Source organism: Opisthorchis viverrini (assembly GCF_000715545.1).
Source record: "Opisthorchis viverrini unplaced genomic scaffold opera_v5_216, whole genome shotgun sequence".
NCBI classification, from domain to species: domain Eukaryota; kingdom Metazoa; phylum Platyhelminthes; class Trematoda; order Opisthorchiida; family Opisthorchiidae; genus Opisthorchis; species Opisthorchis viverrini.
The window spans coordinates 842,023-863,345 of NW_008751872.1; the positions used below are offsets into that span (position 1 = coordinate 842,023).

A 21,323-nucleotide genomic window follows, 5' to 3' on the forward strand; every position below is an offset into this window, starting at 1 on the left:
TACAATAATTGTGCTACAGGTACCTACATAAAATCGATACACTTATATCATTCGTGAACCGCTCTGGTCACCCTGAGGTGCAACAAATCTGCAAGTACGTAGGCAGTGGGCTTGCTCACGGGAACGAGTAATCGGCCTATAAACAAGCAGAAAGGGAGACGGAAACGGGGACTTCCACGGCCACCGATGACACTGAATTCAGCAATACACAAAATCGAGTGTTATTTGGGCGAAAGGCTGAGTGACAGTGTCGGAATCGCTAAGCATCACACGAACGATTGTGCGCTTCTGTTTCACCGACACTTTAAACACATGGCGCAGTGACGCCCGAAGGCATTTCCTTATCACATCACGCTATCCATATAAGGAATCAAAAACAATAAGCAAGCGGCTATCGATCAGTTCATACAGAAGCGGTCCTGCTTAATCAGGTGACTGATTATCTTGCACGCACACGATTGGTTGGTTTGGTCAGGTGTTGCGCGTGAAACACCAAAACCGATAAACAACCAATATGGCTGTATAGTGGTGAAGCACCACTAACAATATGCAACATGTACGTCAGAAACTACATGCGACCGCCAGCATCACGCAAGAAGACAGCTCTGCAGTCCATATTGAAGCGCATTACAAACCCACGTCACCACCGCAATCTTTAAATTGTCCCGCTGGGAAATATTTCACCAGTTAACCATAAACAGACGGCACTCGGCATGTCTGCCCCAAATGTCTGCTCGGGGCTGTGGTTCGACTGTCAATTGCCAACACGTGTCATTCTTGGTGACCAAAGCGCCCCTGACAGGTATCGATAGAACACAACTTCCTCAGCCTCAGAACTACCGTATATCGAAGCGGCTAACACAAATCAGATTAATGCATCACCCGGCATTGGCCCTATCAGAGCGAGACAACAGTACACAATTACTCTTTCTAACCCGGACCTCCTCCGGGGAAGGCAACATCGCTGCTTCCATGAACATGCTGGTCACCTGGAGGAAATACCTTACAGCCTTCAGGCCTATTGCAGAGAAAAAATAAGACCATTGTCAACCGTGGTACGGAGGGTTCTGTCCTTCAACTGATGACCTTGGCGTGGCTGTACTTTGCAAATTGAATTTCCGGTGATGTAGCTCACAAAACCATTGCAACACCCAGGTCCGATCGCCACGTCAACGTGGTTGCTTTTCGTCGACGTAGAAGGGGCATATTATTTGCTGAAGCGACCATCCAGCACACAAGTTGTTCTACGTTCATTCAGCAATAAAAGTCAGGTAACTGTGTTGTGCCACTTTCGCATTTTTCCACGGTGTACGTCTAGAAATTTGGTAGAATGAGCTTGGAAAACACAGTGACCACAATTTCGACGCCAGCTGTATAAAGATAATGAGGGTTGGATAACCTATCTCCCGTGATTTCATTGCGGCCCAATAGGTAAAGGTTCACGGGAGGACAGACATCAGGCTACAGAACCCAACTAGGAGTGGAAAGTGCACGAGCAACAAAATGTAATCCAGTTAGACTGTAAACGCGTTGCCCGGATGAGTCCTGCTGCGCTTGTGACATTGTGCGCAGCTCACTAGGGACAACTTCTGCTGAGGGCTTGAACTAATATAAAGTTGGAGAGCTTCGGCGTACAACGTTTCATTCAGGTTTTCAATCGGTATTATTTTAAACCTAAGAGCAGGAACGGCTCAGAATGTTAACCTCTCCACAGAAAGCATGTGCTTCGAGAAAACTTTGGCTTGCTTAACCTTCCTGTCCACTCCAGAACTGTTCAGCATCTGGGTGCTGAGCGACCTACACAGCTGAGCAAACTGGTGCATAAATCATTCGCACGATGTAAGTAGGTGTTAGTCGGTAGCAAACACCAGACTGGTAAACAAAAACCTCAGTAATGGCAACGGATGACCCCTCACTACAGGTTGGATTTGATAATTTATCAAACCGCCCTAAAGGTGACCCAACTGACTGCTGAATGTGACTATCACATCCAAAATCGTCAGTGCGATTTACGACATCTTACGTCGCATAATGCGGAGGAAACGATTAAAACGCGCAAACAATGTCAATCAATCTGTATGTCTAGAAAGTGTACAACTGTACAATCACTCCCCAAAAGCTACACTTTCCCAATTATCAGCATTGCAGAATTGTACAGAACTGATTAGTTGTGTAGGAAAATAAGACAAAGGGAGGTGGAGCAGAAAAAGTCAATTGCCACCAAAAGTTTGGAAACCAAGGAGGTCAGCATTTAACCGGGGAATCGGTGTTGCGGCAGACGAATAGCTGAGAAACACACTCAGAGAGCATGCAGCGCAGGAGCTACCATCGCAACAGAACCTGAAGACCACCAGAGAGATCACGCCGACATCATGAGGTGTGTAGACGGTAGATTACAATGGTATGCAGCAAGAATGGACTATATTACATCGTCGGAGAAAGACAGATTTGGTAATTGCTTCCTTGTTTCGATTGCGTCCATAAGCTCTTGGAGGGAGGTTTGTCTGTGAAAAGCGGGAAAAAAACGTTTGAATGCGCCGGTTATGAAAAAAGGCGAAAATAGCACTATGAGGAAAGCGAAGCCGTCACCATCACCTCAGTTTGGAAAACCAAAAAACTGCGAAATCGGCATCTTATTACTTTTGCACTGTGAACTACGTAGTCACCTGCCAAGAAAGTATCTCATTAAGGGCACAAAAATGCTTTTTGTTGAAGACTATCGACACCGAAAACATTTATTTGTTGAACTTGTAAACAAAACTAAGGAAGACTTTGCCTTTTACATGGTGCTTAACTTCCATATATTCCGGCAGGAAAATAACAGAACCCATTTTGTCTAATTCGAACGAGTAATGGGCAGGAAATCCAACGCAAGGCTAAACAAGTGTATAGCATCAGTTCTTCCATCTTCAAGTTGGTCACCAAAAATCTGTCATCCGCTGAACACACCAAGACTGCCTGATCAACTCACATCAACACCGAAAGATCCTCCCGTCCATTGCTGGCGGTCGACCGGAAAAAATCGTCAAGATGAAACCCCCCATAGGTAATACGATAAGGCATTGGGAGTATAAAACATGAGGAATTCGCCAGAATTCAAATCGGCGAAGAACATTTAGTGCCAATCATCAAACGTCAACGCATCATTTCCATAACACGCAGCAGTAACTTATGACCTGTGGACTGCCCACAATGATACTCATAAAGCCCACACGATGCGTCGCCAACTCGGAATCAGATTACAACCGGTGCATGTAACTTACCAGTCTTCATAAATGTGAATCAAAACTACGTAGCAACAGCAACATGTTGTTCAGGCATGTGATCTGATGACACGTATCAACAGACGTCTAGCTATGAATGAACACCAGGGAAGAACTAGTACGGGTCAGGGGATTAGAGGTGATGAACGGGTTACGACAAACAAAAATTATTGAAACAAAAAGAGCTACCCACTTTTCTCGATGAATGGCCAACTTCGCTTCGCTTATACGGACAAGAGCTCGCAACTTCTTGGACTCAGCTGAAAGCTCGCCATATAGAACGCTTTGAAGTTTTTCGAACTTCCGGGACTCCACGAGAGCCTTCAAATTAGAAAGTGGTTAATTGAAGGAATGAAAACAAAGATGATCCAGTGAACCTATGGGAACAAATTAAAATGGTATCAGCAAGTCACCTAGAGGTGGATCGTTATTTGGGTATTTAAATAGAACAGAAAAAGGATTCTCTGTTGGAGCACCATTGCTTAAATCGCGTAGGCCCTGCATCAGAGTATCAATTGGCATTTGCCGACCACAGGTTTTTGCCAGAGTGCATCGCATCCGCTGATGCCAGACAAAGTTATCCGTATCCTTCCTCTCTAGCTCTGTTGACGACATGCTACTACATTTTTTCAACAGACTGCTTATTATTAGTCGTCGAGGCTAAATTTTCGGATAACTTTTACTGGTGGATACAAGGACGTACCTGTATACAAACAGCACGCACATTGAAACTGACAAGGAAATCGGTAGCCCGAGGGAAGAGGAGGTACTTATCGGGACGAAAACTAATTATGACGAGAAATAAATCAGGAGTGTTAGTTCATAAGCTGACGCTCTTGCGTACAAATGCACAACGGTGCTGCACAATGGTAACTGATCGTATCTGAAAGGGTCAGAGCTATTATCAAGTATGTGCAGTTTGTACAGGCATTCGTACATCTCTTAATATTGTGTCCGGCCGTTGGCCTAGTTGGGGTGAATTTTCTTCAGCTCGAGGTAAACGTAATTCTTCATACTTGCGCTCTGTGGTGGCGCGTTTATATTCCAACGGTCTGAATTATAACTTTTTATCGCCTTGTACTGATACCACTAGGGTTTTAGATGAAGTTCACGTAAATGACATTCAACCTGGATACCTCTGTAGTTTGGTAAAAACGCAACGATCTCCCTTATTCATCGTGCGCTTGCCTTTTGACGGGACAGTAGGATCAGTTCATATGTATATCCAAATAGGTAAGGAATAGCAGAAAAGCCTTTTCTAAACACGTAGTTACGCTAGTAGATATCAAACAAGATTCAATAAAAATTTATTGCCTGTTAATAAGAGTGAACAGGTTCGCAGTATACATTTATGCCACTTTTGAAAACCAAAGAATCCGGGTGTCAGGAAATTCGCGGGAAAAAAGCAGCAGCACACGAGAAACGTAGGATTATCGACCGATGAGGACCTACCTCTTGTTCCAGTCGCTCGACAGCCTTGTCGGTGAACTTGGTTACAGAGGCGGGATCGACAAACGACTGAGTAGTGGGGCTGCCAAGGATTCTGGTGATCTTTGACAGGCACTCGTCGTCTGGGGGTTGCTCATCAGGAGAGGAAGACTGTAGATCATTAGATCGGTTAAGTGCCGCGCCCCCGAGTCCAGTTGCTCCTGAGGTAGACGCACAAAGGGAAGAACCAGGGAGCAAATTTGGGGTGGTCGCAGTGGGGGAGTGAAGGGTATCACGGTTCGGTGGTAGATCCTGCATACAGTCCGGTTTGGCAGCGGCTTGGCAAGATCCATCACTGCAAGCAGGATGTGGACGGAACATGATCACTTGCATATACATTGTACGTGTACATTCTCCTGTGATCGACGTAAAGCGAATTTGCTATCAGAGCAATAGGACCACCTGGTTCGAGATCAATGTTTTGTTGGTTACATTGTAGTTCCTATAGAAGCGACTACGTGTCCTCTACAACGGTCGAAACTGCTACTGGTGACTCCATTCGTGCAAAATATCCAGATAAGTTTAATTTTCGTTGTATCAGCCTCGAAACCACAGAAAAATCAGTAAACTAGAGCACCAGCAAATACTTCTATGTGGCTCAGAAAATAGAGATGCCTACTTCCACACTTCATGGGGGGACAGAGAAATAACGAAAACATATGCCGATGAGTATCTCTATTGTTGATTTAAAGAGTCCTTGATACCCGAACCTCGCGGGCGATATCCACCATTGCAGCCAAAGTCTTTTGGCACATTGTCCGGGATCCGTCTCTAAGTTATGTGCTGTCACCTGTCTCGCAACTATGAAGAACAGTCCTTAACTGTAGCCTGTTAAACACTGGTCTACCATTGATATGCCTTTTTGAAGCGCGACATGGCCGTCGTTAGTATCTCCCGTCACTGATGTTACGAGCTTTGAAACCCCGACTTCGGGGACGGTGTGCACCTCAGCAAACAAGATGCCTTGTCGCGCTATTCGTGCTCCGTCTCCAGATCATGCGCTGTCCATCTCGTGCTATCATCCAGTCGGGGCTCATCTCAGCAAACAGAGCATGGCGATGCAATAGATCAAATGGCGGAGCACACAGTCGGATCACAGTGGTAGGCGCGACCGGATCGACACATCATTCGAACAAACGGATTTGTCACCCACAGTTATTCGTCTGAAAAAACTATGCCGGGAATGTTCGAGTTTCATTGAGTTCGATAGCGCGTCTGGCATCATCACCATTACGGACAACATGACATCAGCTTCTAAAACTGTTGCACCGTTGCGATACAACCATGATTTATTTGAAAGCCTTATGATGAAAAATAAAGGTGGACAAGGGAGGGACTTAGTGCCACCTTACTCCAAACATCCCGGGGTGTCTACGCCTCCAGACTCTCGTTCAGGCAACGTGGACACAAACGAACACCATTCACATCGATTAGCAGCCATATCTTGCAGCGTCTCCAACCAGGCGCGGTAGGGATCACGCGGTTTCCATCCTGGAAGGCGAGTAGAACCGACGACACCCAAACGTTTCGCAATCTCTTTCATACCCGTCTGGCAGCTCAAGGGTTGGCCACCTCTCTGCTTTTGCCACCCTGAATTGGGCACGGAAAACAGCATTCTCTTCGGAAAACGACGGTTAAGTTATCGCAATATACAACCTAACCAACGTGGCTTCTTGTGCTGGACACATTCTCCAATAAGTCCCCGTTGCACACCCGAAAGTTCGCTCTATTGGCCTCGTTACGGATTCTCCGACAGCAACCCACGCGAGCTATCGTCCTCAAACTACAATTGTTGAAGGGTTGAAGATGTCTCGGTCCCGCTGCTCAACTAGAACAAGTCTCGCGGCCATAAAACACAGCGAGCGCTGTAGCCTGATACACACGTCTCTTGAGAATCAGGGATATACTGCTTTGACGCCATGGGTGTCTCAAATTAGCAAACGTGACCCGAGCCTCACACTGTCACACTACAATCAGAACTAATACAAGTCCCAAGGTACGTAAAAAGCTCCACAACTTCGAGTGCTTCCCCCTGAGTTGTAAGTGGCGTGGATGCCCACGAGCATGACCTTACACTGTGGGTGCAAAATGCGTATCAAAGGACGGAAGGACTTTCGTTAGTTCCGCGTCTGGAGATGTGTTGCCAAAAAAACTATAGGGGCATTGCACGACGGAATCCATACAGTTGGATCACAGAATTCAATCATGACAATCCGTTTGACAAAAGTTTTTGGTAACCACCACTGTCAAGTAAGCTACGGTGTAGCACCTGGTTGAGCGACAACTGACATCAGTGAGACAGTTCTGCACAAAGATCACAGAACGAATGAGCTCTAAATCAAGAGCCAACCAACAAGCGAAGCATTATATCCGATGTGTCAAAGCAGCCGGCGGCTCACCTGCAAGGAGCCGTGGTTTGAGGTGGGCCTTGCAAATTTAGCCTTGGATGTGGGAGACGTTTCAAAGACTACGGTTATGCAATCAATAAGTAAGGTATTTGAAGAGTGCAGAGGTTCGGTATGAAATTCGAGTTTCGATCACAGGAAGCTGAGTTTGAAGCTACATCCGTCGCGAGTAGTTCATTGATGACGCTATCAAGTGAAGAACCAAATCAGTTCCGCATCTGGTTTAAAACGGGTCAGTGTCGCTGTGACATAGGTCTTCGACCATCACCATTTTCTCCCTCGGATTAATACCAATTAATTAAAAAAGCACGAAAGTTAAGATGGTGGAAATTCAGGGATGATAAGTGTACGGTATAGTTCAGGTCTAACGCAGCCGGATCACAACGGCTATATTGATCAATAACGTACTCGTGAACGGAATCGGAAAACCTCCGATGGCAGCCGGATTCTGACGGTGAGTGTAAGGACGGACGGTTTTCTGTGGGACCTAGAGAAATGGCAACAAGATGGAATGTGACAAGAATAAATTTCGTCACCAGAACCATGGATAAATCCAAAGCCTGCAAGACGGCACTGACAGGTGGAAAATGCGTAGCCGCTAGTAAAGCAATCAAGGAGTGAGAAACGAATTCTTCCGAAGCAAGTTATATCCTACGATTGAGTCCACTAAGGCATCTGACTCCAACAGGTGGTAAGTAGAGTCAGAGGCGCACGCGAATATTGAAAGTTCGATGCTATAAACCGTTCACCCTAACCTGTGCACAGTGCGAAGCGAGTCAGTCTAACTCATCGGAACTTACCAAGACTAATAAAGATTTGAAAACAATTAAGTTGAGATTTGTCACAAAAATACGGATGTATTTGGCAACAGAAACTCAATGAAAAAATAATACGAGGCTACCAGCTTTATTATATGAGGGAATCAAACCGTATCAAAGGTATACAGTGGAACAAGTCTTTTTGATAATGTACTTGTGAATTCAAGTTTTGAGTATTAAGCTAAAAAATCCCTTTAGTTTCTCAATATCGGGTTTTCCATTAAGATAACTTTCATTTTGACTTACACGTATTGCCATCATTCTTCATACGCATACCGTGAGATCGAGTCAGTGCACTTACCAAGTTGTAACAGTGAGAGAGAGAATGGAGTCTCACTGGAACACAAAACCCACGAAATTGCCCAAAAAACCTTTTCTGTTAATATTGCAATTACGAAACTGAAGTCCCAAACCAACAAACTAGACCAACTACTTCGCACGCCAAATTTGATATTAAAAGAATGAATGAATTTAAAACTCATACATTCCGATTTACCTAACACGTAAAAACTACCAGCTCCCTAATGGCATCTCACTCTTCATTCAAGCATGACCTACGTGGACGAAATAATCCTATACTATGAGTCAGGTGGATCGCGGTGTTTAGAGACGGGCACGGATGGAGTGATAGGCGAAATCCTGCTGACGCCTCAATACTGTGCCATAAACTCCTCCAGCGCCACTAACAAACCTCAACTTAAGGCACAACACTATTGGAAACCACAGAGGCGATTGCAAGCATTTTATCGACCCCATTCACCGATTCAGGTTGTTTTTTCACCCGGGCTACCGTGCATACCCGACAGCCTCCAACGTGGAAATCATATTATTTCAGTTCATCGTTTGTCCGTCAATTTCAAACAAATTGCTGGTTGACGTTTGCTGCCCCTGAAACACAGAAACAATATGCAAGCAGATTACCCGAGCCTACAAACAGTGTATACACGGCTCCGGTCGACTAAGCAAATGCCATTGCGTGTGGAGTTGGTTTGAAGGCTGAACTTTCACCTGAGTGGAAAACTACATACATATTCAGCTGAAGGACAAAATACACGAGATTGGATCGAGAAGCCCGTTAAGAGCAGATTAGTGTACAAATGCGTGTATTTCGCGAATTCCATAGAGAACATCACGTTGACGGAAGCTCGTGGACTACACCTACCCAGTAGGCTCCAACAAGAGCTGAAACCGGTCACTTTCTGCAACCTTATGAGTAGTGTTCCTTCGAGAGGATGCATTTTACAAACTTTCCCTACTGCGAAGAGTTCCGGCACGATCAACCGCAGTAACTAGTCGTTACAAAAGCAGAAAGAAACAGTATGACAGCGTTCAACAGAGCACTCGTTACTCTGCGTTCTCGCTTACTGGTATACACTGGATTATCTTCAAGCATGGATTATTAGCTACTAGGCGCTAGCCAGTGCACTTTTCGAACACCAAGCGTGTTGTCTTCGTCTTGCATCGATCTTGCTTGTCCACTCAGTATGTGGCTCGTTGACCAATCACATGAACAATGATGCTCGCATTCAGGTAGTGCTTGTGTGACGAATGGAGGCTTGCCAGAAACTTGTGCGCTTGTGGTGTATACGTTCCACTGTCTAGTTGGATTCTGTGTACCATAAACATAAGTTATGGTATTCGAACATCCTCCTTCAGGCAAATATCTGCCTGGCGAACGATACGGGGCCCAGAACGTCGCAGTGCATAGAAGGCACCCCAAAGTTGACTAGCGAGATAAGTCCGATCAACGGTGATACTTTACAAGGATCTATCCAGCGAAACGGTGGACGATGTAGCTCAGTTGTCGAGGCCCAAGCTAGTTATTGTTGAGACCAACCGTAACCAGTGATCTATAAGACAAGTTTCGATATCGAGGCCGCGTAAAAGTGACAATTACCTGGCTTGTCCAGCAAAATCTTTTAGAAAAGCTAAGGGGGTATACAGAAAAGTAGCCAAGGATGTGTTGTGGCTCATTCTAGGAATGCACAACCACTTCGACCATTGCCCTCTAGCTGTTTTTTTATTGTTGAGACCAACCGTAACCAGTGATCTATAAGACAAGTTTCGATATCGAGGCCGCGTAAAAGTGACAATTACCTGGCTTGTCCAGCAAAATCTTTTAGAAAAGCTAAGGGGGTATACAGAAAAGTAGCCAAGGATGTGTTGTGGCTCATTCTAGGAATGCACAACCACTTCGACCATTGCCCTCTAGGCTGTTTTTTTTCAAAATAATCGTGAAGTAAAAACTACGACGATTGTACAGAGCTGAAGCGGTGCTACGGTAGTTTATAGAAATGTTTCTTAGTGTGCTATTACGCTCCCCATCCGTAATGAAGGATCCAATTCAATTCCTGGAACTCACACGAAGTAGCATGACTACTACACCGAAGTTCACCAAGCTTTTGGCACTATCACCTTGCTACAGCAAAGCAAAAATACCTCTAACAAACAGAGCTCAGTGGTCAATACGCAGACTTGCTGAACAAGGGTTTGCAGCTCAAACCCAATCCCTGCATCCCGGTTGTTTCGGTCCAGGCTTGGGCAACCTGACAGTTCTTTTTTTTCGGGCGTCATGGCAACCAGGCCTCGAGAAGGTGTTACAGCTGAACGATTAGTTATGTTATGTGTTAAATCTTACCACCAACAAATCTATTATTGATGGAGCCAAAACACCGCGGAATATCGTCAACACGTGCCATCATTATCTCTGTGCGCGTTCCATCCTGCTCTACCAACTCCCACGTCAAATACGGACCCTAGAAATACCTAGGAACCAGTGCAAACCAACAAACAAGACGATATAGAGATCCCTGACGGTGGGTCAGAATGCCCGACCAATCGGTCTCTTCTTGAAATATCAAACCTTAGCGAACGTTGCAAGTGGGTTCTCAAGAGTGATTAATGAAGCAGATTGAAATATAGGACTTATCTTGATCCTGAAGCACACAGTAGGAGAATGTGTCGAGCAGTCGGTACTTCCATGCCTTAGTGATGCGTTAAACCACCACCACCAGCATGCTCGTAGACGACAAAGCAATAACAGTAGCTACTGGTGCTTACTTATAGTACGCTCATGAAGCACACAGCGTGCTTGCCAAAGCGCGGAAGGATAGGGACCAGAGTTGGCAAAATGGTACGCTGAACTTCATTGTCGCGGCTCTCTAAAGGTGCTCTGTGGCATTTTTTGCACAGATCAGATGACTACGGGGAGAGAATCAAGCTAGGCTTCGCTCTTGTTTAGGATACGTAGACTATATCTTCGCCTTAAGACAGCGTCACTCATCCAACGCCTGAAAAGTGCATTTGACCCCTGATCGTCAGGAAGTTTAACAGTATCCGGCGATCAGAGGTGTAAGAGAGCCTCCGTGGGCGCATACGAGTATATTGCAAGCTTCCGCGTGAGTTCACCACGCTGTGTAAGGTCAGGCTGTACCCCTCTTATCAGTTTTCTTCAAATTTGTTATTGACGTGCCCCTTGAAACTCCCTTACCTATCTCCAGAACGTGAGGAATAAAAATGCTCCGAGGGCAGTCGGTCACAGACATCGAGTATGCGAACGATACTGCTTCTCATGGTTCAGACCCCTCAAAGATGTTGGCCATTCCCACTAACATAAATAACTCTACAGGATGGTTTGGTATGGTCGTAAGAAGGCTTCCAGTTAGCTCTTTCGGACTAACTGCCATTTCCTGGGATGGGGACCCTGGGACTCAACTCATCAGTGGTTAATGACACTGGCAAACATGGGTTAATCACGCAAGCAGTGGTGCTATTGTATCAAAGCTATTGCGTTCAGTGCTCAGCTGTTAAGTCTCCCGTTCCCTCAGAAAGGTAAACGATACTACCCAACTGATCATGCTATCTTCACCAACACTTGACTATATTCCCACGTAAACTGCAGCAGCTGGAACAGATGTACCTTTGGTACATAGTTTATAGCTGATTAACTGAGAAAGGCTACACCCCGAACCTGATTTAAAACTTGGACGCGGAAGACGAGAAAGGCTTGTTTTGTTGCAGGAAGACAGGATAGGAGAGGACCATAAATTACCACCAGATTACAGGTAGGATCGGTTAATATGCTTTTACTAGCAATGAAACGCAATTATTGGTTTCCTGCCTCACAGTAAGCTGAGACAGAGGATTATTACAGTACTATCAGAAAGCACTGAGCCCAAATACATTGACCAAATGCAGCTACTCAGATGGAAACGTCAAACTGTACCTTTTCTGAAAAATTCCATTCACAATTAACGATGGCTGTTCCCATGAAATAAAGGTTGATGTAACCACTTAACTCTACTGAATTATTGCAATTGCCCAGAAAAAGGAAAAAACGTCTGGCTACACTAACACTTCGGTGCACCGAAATAGTGCTGAGGATGAACGTTTACTATCCAACAATATTTGGTCAACCGCTGAGTGAACACAGTGAACATTGCACATAAGCGATTTTCCTTAATTTTCAGGCCTACTTCCCTGTATTTAATCTACACCAGCATTCGTCATTAGCTTCGCTCATTCATATTAAAAGAATATTCTACTATTAGCAGAAATGCTAACACAATGCCTAAAATCAGCTGGAAACATTTCGGGAAGTGGCATGGAAAGCACACATTGCAACTTACAAGTGGAACAATTAGACACGTCGTCTAGCTGATTCGGACGTGGGACAATTCCGCGGTAGCTCTGAGTAGAAACATTGGGTGAATCGCTACTGCGATCGGAGTAATCAGTATGGACTACCACAGGATCGTACCGCTCGTCAGTACGCGGTTGTGACCGTGAAGGTTGGTAATACTCGATGGTAGGGGGCTTCGATGACCTGTATCTGGCCTGGTGTGCAAAGCTTTCCAAGCTGGATAGCAAGTCGTCCATTTGTTGAGGTGGCAGATTACTCTTCAGCAACGATTGTGCAAGAGTGCTAGCACAACTACCTCCACTACTGCTTGTGCTTGTTTGCATGGAAGGGGTCAAAGGACTTGGCATCACAGGGGATACTGTGGGATAGCGACGTTGCGGTGTAGGGACGTGATATGAAGTAGGTGTCCGCTGCAGAGGAAGTGAGGTTGAAAGGACGGAGGTTGATGTGGGCGTATTCTGGACTTGAGAGGAGGGAATACCGTGGTACTTTGCGCTGCCGATTAAACTGACGAGGGTTGTAAGCGTTGAAACCAACCCAGGAACGTCCTGTGGAGAAAAAGTGGATAGGCTTAGGATGAGTGGTAGCCTAGACCGGCGAGCACAACAATGCGGAGAGCAAAACCCTCCAGACAACCATCAGTAGAGATTCACACGTGAATGCCAATCGTATACCCCGCCCATCTGTGCAGTGAGAACTCACCCCACATAAATAGATAGGGTAAGCCAGTGACAATCGAAACTCCTTGCGGTTACAAAGATAATCCAGTAACGCAGCTGTTGCATGAAAATGGATGCACCAAGGCTGACTTGTACGAGGAAACGAAACATCACATTTCAACGAACCCATAAGTGCAGCCTTACCTCCTTAGAGTGAATAACAATCCAAGTCGCAGTCAAGATTCCTAATAAAATTCATCCACCGGTTATCATCCTACGCTTAACTCCAGCAGTACGTCTGAGTAAAAAAATTAAATTGTCGTTTGGTGGTAACGACTTTTCGAGCCGAAGCGTTGTAATGTACGTGCCATTGATCCGTGATGGACCTGGGGCACAAAATTACTCAATCACTACCAAAAAATGAGTAGAATGACTAAGCAATGGGTTCTAAGTACGTCTGTGTTGGGCGCATGACCGTAGGTGGACGATCATCATCATCATCATTGTCAGCTGTAATAACCGCGTACTCGTCGTACAGTGGTTGTAGCTACCGCAGTTTCGTTCAACGACGGTTTGGGGGGAGGGGTAGGTAGCTGCGCATTGCAGGCGGGAGCTGATAAATTGGTGCATAAATCCAGCACTGCCAGTAGGCTGTCAAGTGTGGGGGGTGTTGGAAAAGGAGCTATGCATTGAAGGCAATAGCTTGGATGCGCAACAATACGTAGCTGTTCCCGTACGAAATGGCTCTTCTACTGAGTGGTTGCAATTCTGTGAAACGTAGTCAATTCCTGCGCATGCCTGACTCTCCTTGCATGTGGCTAGTGACCGACACCAACAGCAAGCACGCTACTTCTTAGCCGGATTGGCAGGCGAACGCACGGGGCTCTAGCTAAGCAATTTCGCAAAAGATGCTGGATCGATCCTGTTCATGGCACATTACCCCGAAATGCAGTCTGGAGTAATAGCTGAACGTCCCTTGATAATGCGAGCACCTTCATCCTGACTCTTCCCTCAGTACACTCCACTCGTGTACACAAATTCCCCAACCTATTTCTCACCCTGCTGCTTAGTGAGAAGTCAAATCCTTATGGTTTACTACCAGTGATTGTTGATAATTAATGACTCACTTCTACTCGCAGACAAGACATCGTTCACTGAAGTGGTGAATAATCTGCGACTGACAACAATAGCGTGATTACTATCTTCGAGGGGCGAGAGGCATAAAACTATGGAGAAACGCCAGGTGATATACTTTAGATTATCCGTCAGTCGAACCTCGAGACAAGATTCTGGATAAGAATTTAAATAGTCAAATTGAACTTGTGGAGGAGCTTAGAAACCAGTGAAGCCTTCGATTGTGTTGCTCTTTCAAAATCACTGTCTTTGGCATTGCCATAATTAAGCTGCAGATACTGGAACCTACCGCGGTGTATAGCTGTGACCAATTGAGCTATGTTGGTATGACGGGTTCAGTTCAACACCCGCAGAGTTTTTTCTATCAATATAGACAGAGGTGGATAGAGGTCTGATGAAAAGTTCTCTGGTTCCCCAGAGAACACAGCAGCTCCTTTAGTGAAAAACTGTACTATTGAAGTAGTATGCCGGCACTCACCCGCTACTTTGCAGTCAGGCTTTTGGGCCAAAATTCTGCGTTCAATACGTTACTCTCCCGTCCAAGTGAGCTGAAAGTATCCTAACCCACATAAACCATTAACGTCGCGCGGTATCATAAACTGTTACCTTGCTTGATGGCGAGTAAGCGCGTACGTGCTACTGCTGACGCCCCCCTTCTTAAACTTTCACGTTTCCCTTATTTTGCCCAACCCCCCGCCCAAGGGTAGGGGTGGTCGTCAGTACTAGGATTGACGAATTTGTTCTCATTGTATTACGATCAGCTGCAGATTCAGTGCATCCGACTTGAGTACCAAACCTAAACACATCGAACAGTTTTCAAACCCTGAAAGCCCGTCTACACAGCTGCCTTTATTGTTCACACGAGACAAGCAGGGCACAAGCGGCTCTTGCTGGTACACTGGATTCCCTCTGCATTGATGTGTTGTCTGTCCGAAACAAGGATAAAGTACTGTAATTGAACTCACTGTCCCCTCTTTCGTGTTCCGCTCACGCATCTCTGATGAACCGGAGGCTGCTGCAATTGCGGTGGGCATCGTGCCGAGCAACTGAGCAGAAGCATTTCTGCTTGAATGGAAACCTGTTGACAGTCGCCTCTGGAGTTCGTTTCCCAAGTTGTCGGGCTGTAGCTCTGAATCCGCCAAATGCAGTTAACATGATGCTCTAGGCGGTCTTTTACAAAGGGTTAAAAGCTCAAATATCGTTGTGGTTGTTGGAAGTATGAAGGTAGGTAGATTGAGTGACACTTAGGCGGAATTCCACAAGGATCCCGCTTTACCGTTCGCAATCAGGTGCTGCTACGGCCTAGAAGTCTATCCCACGCAAGATTGGCCAAGAATTCGGGACGCTTGTCGGTCCGGCATCAAGCCGAGATCTGATTGATCGAAATTTTGGAACTAACAGCCAATCATGACTCAGTATTGGCCGAACGCCGGTTTGCAATGGCGCACTTAGAACGCGTCAGAATTTCCAGAAAGTTATTGCCGCCTGCGCCATATACGTGAAGCACTGTACAAGTGTTCCTGACTTCATTTTGGGTGTTAATATACGTTGTACACCTTTGGTGGTTGTTTTGGCGTGAACGCTAGCTTGGGAGGCTGAGACCGAGAACTAAGCTGAGAAAAATACCGATACTACACATTAAAGGCAATTAGGTGGTCGTCTTGGGTTGGATACGAGACGCATATGTGCTGACCACAGATTGATCTTTTACGATACCCATTACCGCAACAGCGGAAATCACTCGACCACGTGGTATACACCAACAGACCAGTCCAGAACCCAAATAGATCACTGCCTACTGCTTCTCCTGGAATACCAGCGTGGACTTCATGCACTTCGCTGCTGGTCTTCAGATTCACGGAAAAAGCGCACACATTTAGAAGTTAGTGGACACCGAAAGGAAAACTATCAGAACTGACGCCTCCAGTGTCTGAAGTCGGATATCAGAAAGGTAATATAAATGGATGACGCAAATACCTATGGAAACGCCCGCAGGTCGTACACTTGATTCGTAAGACTGCTGTTCGTAAGCCCCTTGTAAGCGAAAAAACTATCGGAGTCAAAGTGGCCTTCTGATATCCAGCAGAAAGGAAATTTTGGAACACTGGGCACATTACGCCGAGCTAACTTCCACCTTTAATCCGCAAAGCCGGACCTCAACCGAAAGGTGAACTGTGAATATGGGACACCCTCCAACCTCACAAGTGCACAAGTCTACTCGAGCGTCATCGGGCTCCTGGTCTCAATGGCGTTTTAACCAGATAACTGGAAGAAGTCGATGTTAAATACCCATTTTTGGGAAAAGGCACTCGCAGTGATAGTTTGACTCCACTTGTGACAAGGCTTCTAACGCCATTGATTCCTCGTCGTTTTACGATAGCATGCGAAACAGTGACCCGTGAGAAGTAAAAGGAATTTCCAGCGGGTATAGGCTGCGCCAGCCACAACTTGACGCTCTATCAGGTGTTAAGGGAGTAACATAAGTAAAGTTCGCCGGCTGATCGAATATTATGTTGTCATTAACCTAGGTAGGATACAATTGGTGCAGTCGATGTATAGGGGTGAGGGCGTTGAGAGCTTGAGGACTACGGACTGAGTACCTGGGTGGTTAAACATTACTCTGTGGTGATCAAATATCTGACCATTTTCTCGGTGGGTTACGCTCGCTTCTTGAGGGATGTGGCACTTGGTGTTCTCAGGAGCTGCTCATCAGGCAGAACAGTTTTCCAAAGTCACTGGTTTTGGCATTTTTCATGCTCAATATCTTCGCTGCCTGAGGCGCATTAAATGCCGCCAAAAGATCCGTACTTCAAACCCAACAGTGACTTTTCCATTACACGTGTCTAAGCTTGAACAGTCCGCCAGTATCTCAGCTAGCGTGCCTCGGAGTTGCACAGCAGCTGTGCACCGGATGAGTGCAACACCCATACTATTATTTATTACTTAAATGTCTTCAATGCTTAATGGCGGTTAAGCCCAAACTGGGCTCAGTTGTATCATTATATTATTGAACTACGTACTAAAAAATCGTTTGGCTGTAACACCCTTTCTGTGCCTAGCTGTTATGCCACCCAAAGGAAGCACGACGACTGGGAATACTGTGAGGTTGCCCAAGCCTATACAATGGAAGTCGAGAGGTAGTGGAATCGAACCACGGACCTTCCGATCAGTAAATTCGCGCTTTAACCACTGAGAACTGCAGATCAACCATACGCTGGGCAACACAGTATCGATTAAATGATTAAGTCCAAACTCTCTGTTCGGGGGCCAGCCGTCCCTAATAACCGAACATCACATCAGTTGGATGCATGTGTCACGTGCAGGACACGGACCAGACGTAGGCATGCCCTGATTGGTCAGAATGCCAGCCAATCCGAGTCAAGCACCTTGACTCGACGGTTCTCGCCCCCTCACGGACATTCTGGCACGACCTTGTGGAACACTCTGTGACTACCCTATATATAAACAGTTGTACTGATTTTCCTTTGTCTCCATAAAGGGCTGTGTACAGCTACCGTGCCTTTTGCTATACCATAGTGGGCGGAGCAGGAAGCCAAGGGACCGACACAGAGTTGCACTACCGTCCAGCAAGATATAACAACTGGCGACAACCCGAACCCACGATGTCAATTTCGGCAGAGCAACTCCAATTAATTTTACAGCAACAACAGAAGCAGTTCGAAGAAGCACAACTGAGGCTTGTTGAATCTCTGATGCGCAGTATGTCGGTGAATGCGATAAAAAAGGGTGAGCCTCCGTCTTCTTCCGCAGATGCTGCTGCCAGCTCAATTACCGAATTCAATTTTGATGCTGAATCTGGACGAACTTTCGAAAGTTGGTTCAAGAAATATGAAGACATGTTTCAAACCGACTTTGCTCAGTTTGATGATGCATGGAAAGTTCGACTGTTGCTGCGGAAACTGGGGACAGCTGAACACAATCGGTTCACAAATTTCATACTCCCCAAACTCCCTCGTGACCTTGGTTTCGCAGATGCTGTCAAAATTCTGGCCCAAATATTCGGTGAGCAAAGTTCCTTGTTCAATATTCGTTATCAGTGTCTCAAGATTACCAAAAGGGATACTGAGGATTTCATCACATATGCCGGTGTGGTCAACAGAGAATGCGAGCGCTTTCAGCTCAGCTCCATGACCGAGGATCAATTCAAGTGTCTCATCTTTGTGGCTGGTCTTCAATCACCACACGATGCAGATATTCGGACCCGGCTACTGAATCGAATTGAACAGGATCCAGAGTTGACGCTTCAGAAACTTACCACCGAATGCCAGCATCTTATCAATCTCAAGGCTGATGCTGCCATGATTGGACATTCCAAATTATCTCAGCCGGATATGGTATGCAAAGTAACTTCCAAAAGGAAGTCAAGTTCAAAACGAACTCCAAGAAAACCGCCCACACCCTGTTGGTTTTGTGAAGAATGGCACTATTCACGCCACTGTCCCTACCGGAACCACAGGTGCAGTAAGTGCAGTCGAAAGGGTCACAAAGAAGAATGCTGCAGAGACAACTTCAGGAGCTCGCGCAAACACCGACCCGACAAAAGGACGCAGGCAGAGGCTGTGACCGCCACATTCAGGATGAAATCACCTGGTCGACGTAAATTTGTCACATTATGTATCAATGGCACACCAGTTACTCTCCAACTGGATACAGGTTCTGACCTCACTCTGATTTCAAAACGAACCTGGAACGAAATTGGAAGGCCACCAGTGGAACCCACAAAGTGCATCGTTCGTAATGCATCTGGTGGAAGCCTCAAACTGACCGGGAAGCTGAACTGTTCCGTAACGTTCAAGGGAATTCATCTCAGTGGCACTTGTTACCTCACGAACTACACAGGCCTTGATCTCTTGGGCCTGGATTGGATTAATGAGCTTCAACTGTTGGATGAACCCCTCAATGCCGTTTGTGACGAAACAACTGCAAACGGCCCCGATACGTTCACGAGAACATCACGTCCTGACGATTTTGTGGTCGCTACAGTTGCAGCCAAACCGGAGACCAGATGGAGCATACGCGACACAGCGACTATTCAGCTTCTGGCGTCCGGCAGCGGTAGCCCTCTCACCTCAGTGCAATTTGGTGAACCCTCCCAGCAGCCCGCAACGTTTCACCCGCGATCTGAACCGTTCAGTTTACAGTCGCAGGTTCAGGCGGATCGTCCTACTGCTATCCGGAAAGTCAAGGAAGTGGGGCCGGCAGAAGGGACGCCACAACAGTCACACAGAGACCAGCCACCGATTCAAATATATGAGGAATGCTCTCCACGGTGGACGCAGGGTCGACGATGTCAAACACGAGGCACACGTAAGAACATCAGCACATCCGCGTCAAGTGAACCAACTTCAGGCAACAGACTGCGGTCTGGGAGGGGACCACGTCGCATTGGAAACCGGACAGCCGTGACATACCTCCCAAGTGGAGGGTACCGGATTCCAGATCAGCATGCTGGCAGCCCCAGGGACGGACCGACGTGCGACAGAACCTCCGTGAGTCATCACAGTGGAGTCCAAAGCAGCAGTCGGTTGGACAGCCCTCTCAAGGGGGAGGTGTTCGGGGGCCAGCCGTCCCTAATAACCGAACATCACATCAGTTGGATGCATGTGTCACGTGCAGGACACGGGCCAGACGTAGGCATGCCCTGATTGGTCAGAATGCCAGCCAATCCGAGTCAAGCACCTTGACTCGACGGTTCTCGCCCCCTCACGGACATTCTGGCACGACCTTGTGGAACACTCTGTGACTACCCTATATATAAACAGTTGTACTGATTTTCCTTTGTCTCCATAAAGGGCTGTGTACAGCTGCCTTTCCTTTTGCTATACCATAGTGGGTGGAGCAGGAAGCCAAGGGACCGACACAGAGTTGCACTACCGTCCAGCAAGTTACAACCCGGTAACCACGTTGCACTACCGTCCAGCAAGTTACAACACTCTCCGGTAACCACTGACTGGGAAACGCGGTAACTTCAGGGTACGTCTTAAGCAGCATAGCCTTTGTGAAATCAGATTTTCCGAGGTCGTACGCTGTTCAACTTGTGGTACCTTCCAGTCTGAATCCGCCTCAACAAACAGGTCACGGTGAGGCAATCGATGAACTAGCTGCCCATTTAAGTGGTGCAGCTGAACCAACTCCGACTGAACATACAGATGACTTCTAAAAATTATCCACCCTTCAAGCATTGCTAATTACATGTTACCATAGCACGGACACAGTGATTTTAAGGCACATGAGTGGGACTTCACAATGGGCCACAACCTTCCATCTCACGTCGGCTCTAGATGCAGATTCTAGTGTCCATATCGTCAGCAATGCTGCCGTCCGACGTAGTGCAACTACTCACTATTTCTAAGGGTTCTGATGCCATGACCAGCGTTGGTAGCGCGATCGCATGATGACATCACTTAAATTGGATGGAATCTGTATATTTGATGTCTTCCCCGAGTGAGAACTCTACACCAGACAGCAAATGATCATTGATGAGTGGACTAAGAAGTTGAAAACGGAGGGATTGTCCGGATGGACACTTTTTGTGGTGAGCTCGGGAGAATACTCCCTGTACACTTTCACGTGCTCATGGGCGATGGAGTATAAGGAGCGGATGAGTGTGATGAGTGTTCGGTCCGATATATCGATCCAAAGTAGCGCTAACGACTGATTCGGACAGTACTTTTCGATTTAAGGAGGCCACGATTGTTAGCCTCCAATGCATATGACGGTGTCCGAAACTTAGTTATGCAGTGAAGTTATGATAGATCTATTCACGACCTGCACGAAATCCTGCATGGTTTTCACGACGTTTACTGATGCTGTGCAGAGTGATACTTGCGGACAACTAAGGGGCGATGTCAACTAGGTATACGCCGATGATTTTCGCTCACATATAACAGGTG

At 46.4% G+C, this 21,323-nt stretch overlaps 2 protein-coding genes across 2 annotated transcripts in view; one reads left to right on the top strand and one right to left on the bottom strand.

Moving 5' to 3' along the window:
• T265_08399 (hypothetical protein) overlaps nt 1-21,323 on the bottom strand; it is a gene marked incomplete at both ends in the record, with an annotated part of 54,154 nt that overhangs the window by 12,937 nt on the left and 19,894 nt on the right. The window contains 6 exons of the mRNA XM_009174193.1: nt 3,457-3,584; nt 4,716-5,046; nt 7,565-7,643; nt 12,603-13,164; nt 15,375-15,530; nt 19,842-20,000. Of these exons, the coding sequence (XP_009172457.1) occupies nt 3,457-3,584; nt 4,716-5,046; nt 7,565-7,643; nt 12,603-13,164; nt 15,375-15,530; nt 19,842-20,000 (1,415 nt within the window). The remainder of the gene's footprint in view (nt 1-3,456; nt 3,585-4,715; nt 5,047-7,564; nt 7,644-12,602; nt 13,165-15,374; nt 15,531-19,841; nt 20,001-21,323) is intronic.
• T265_08400 (hypothetical protein) lies at nt 8,524-8,850 on the top strand (the record flags this gene model as incomplete). The annotated part of the gene is made up of 1 exon (XM_009174194.1): nt 8,524-8,850. The coding sequence occupies one exon, from the start codon at nt 8,524-8,526 to the stop codon at nt 8,848-8,850; it is 327 nt and encodes a 108-aa protein (XP_009172458.1).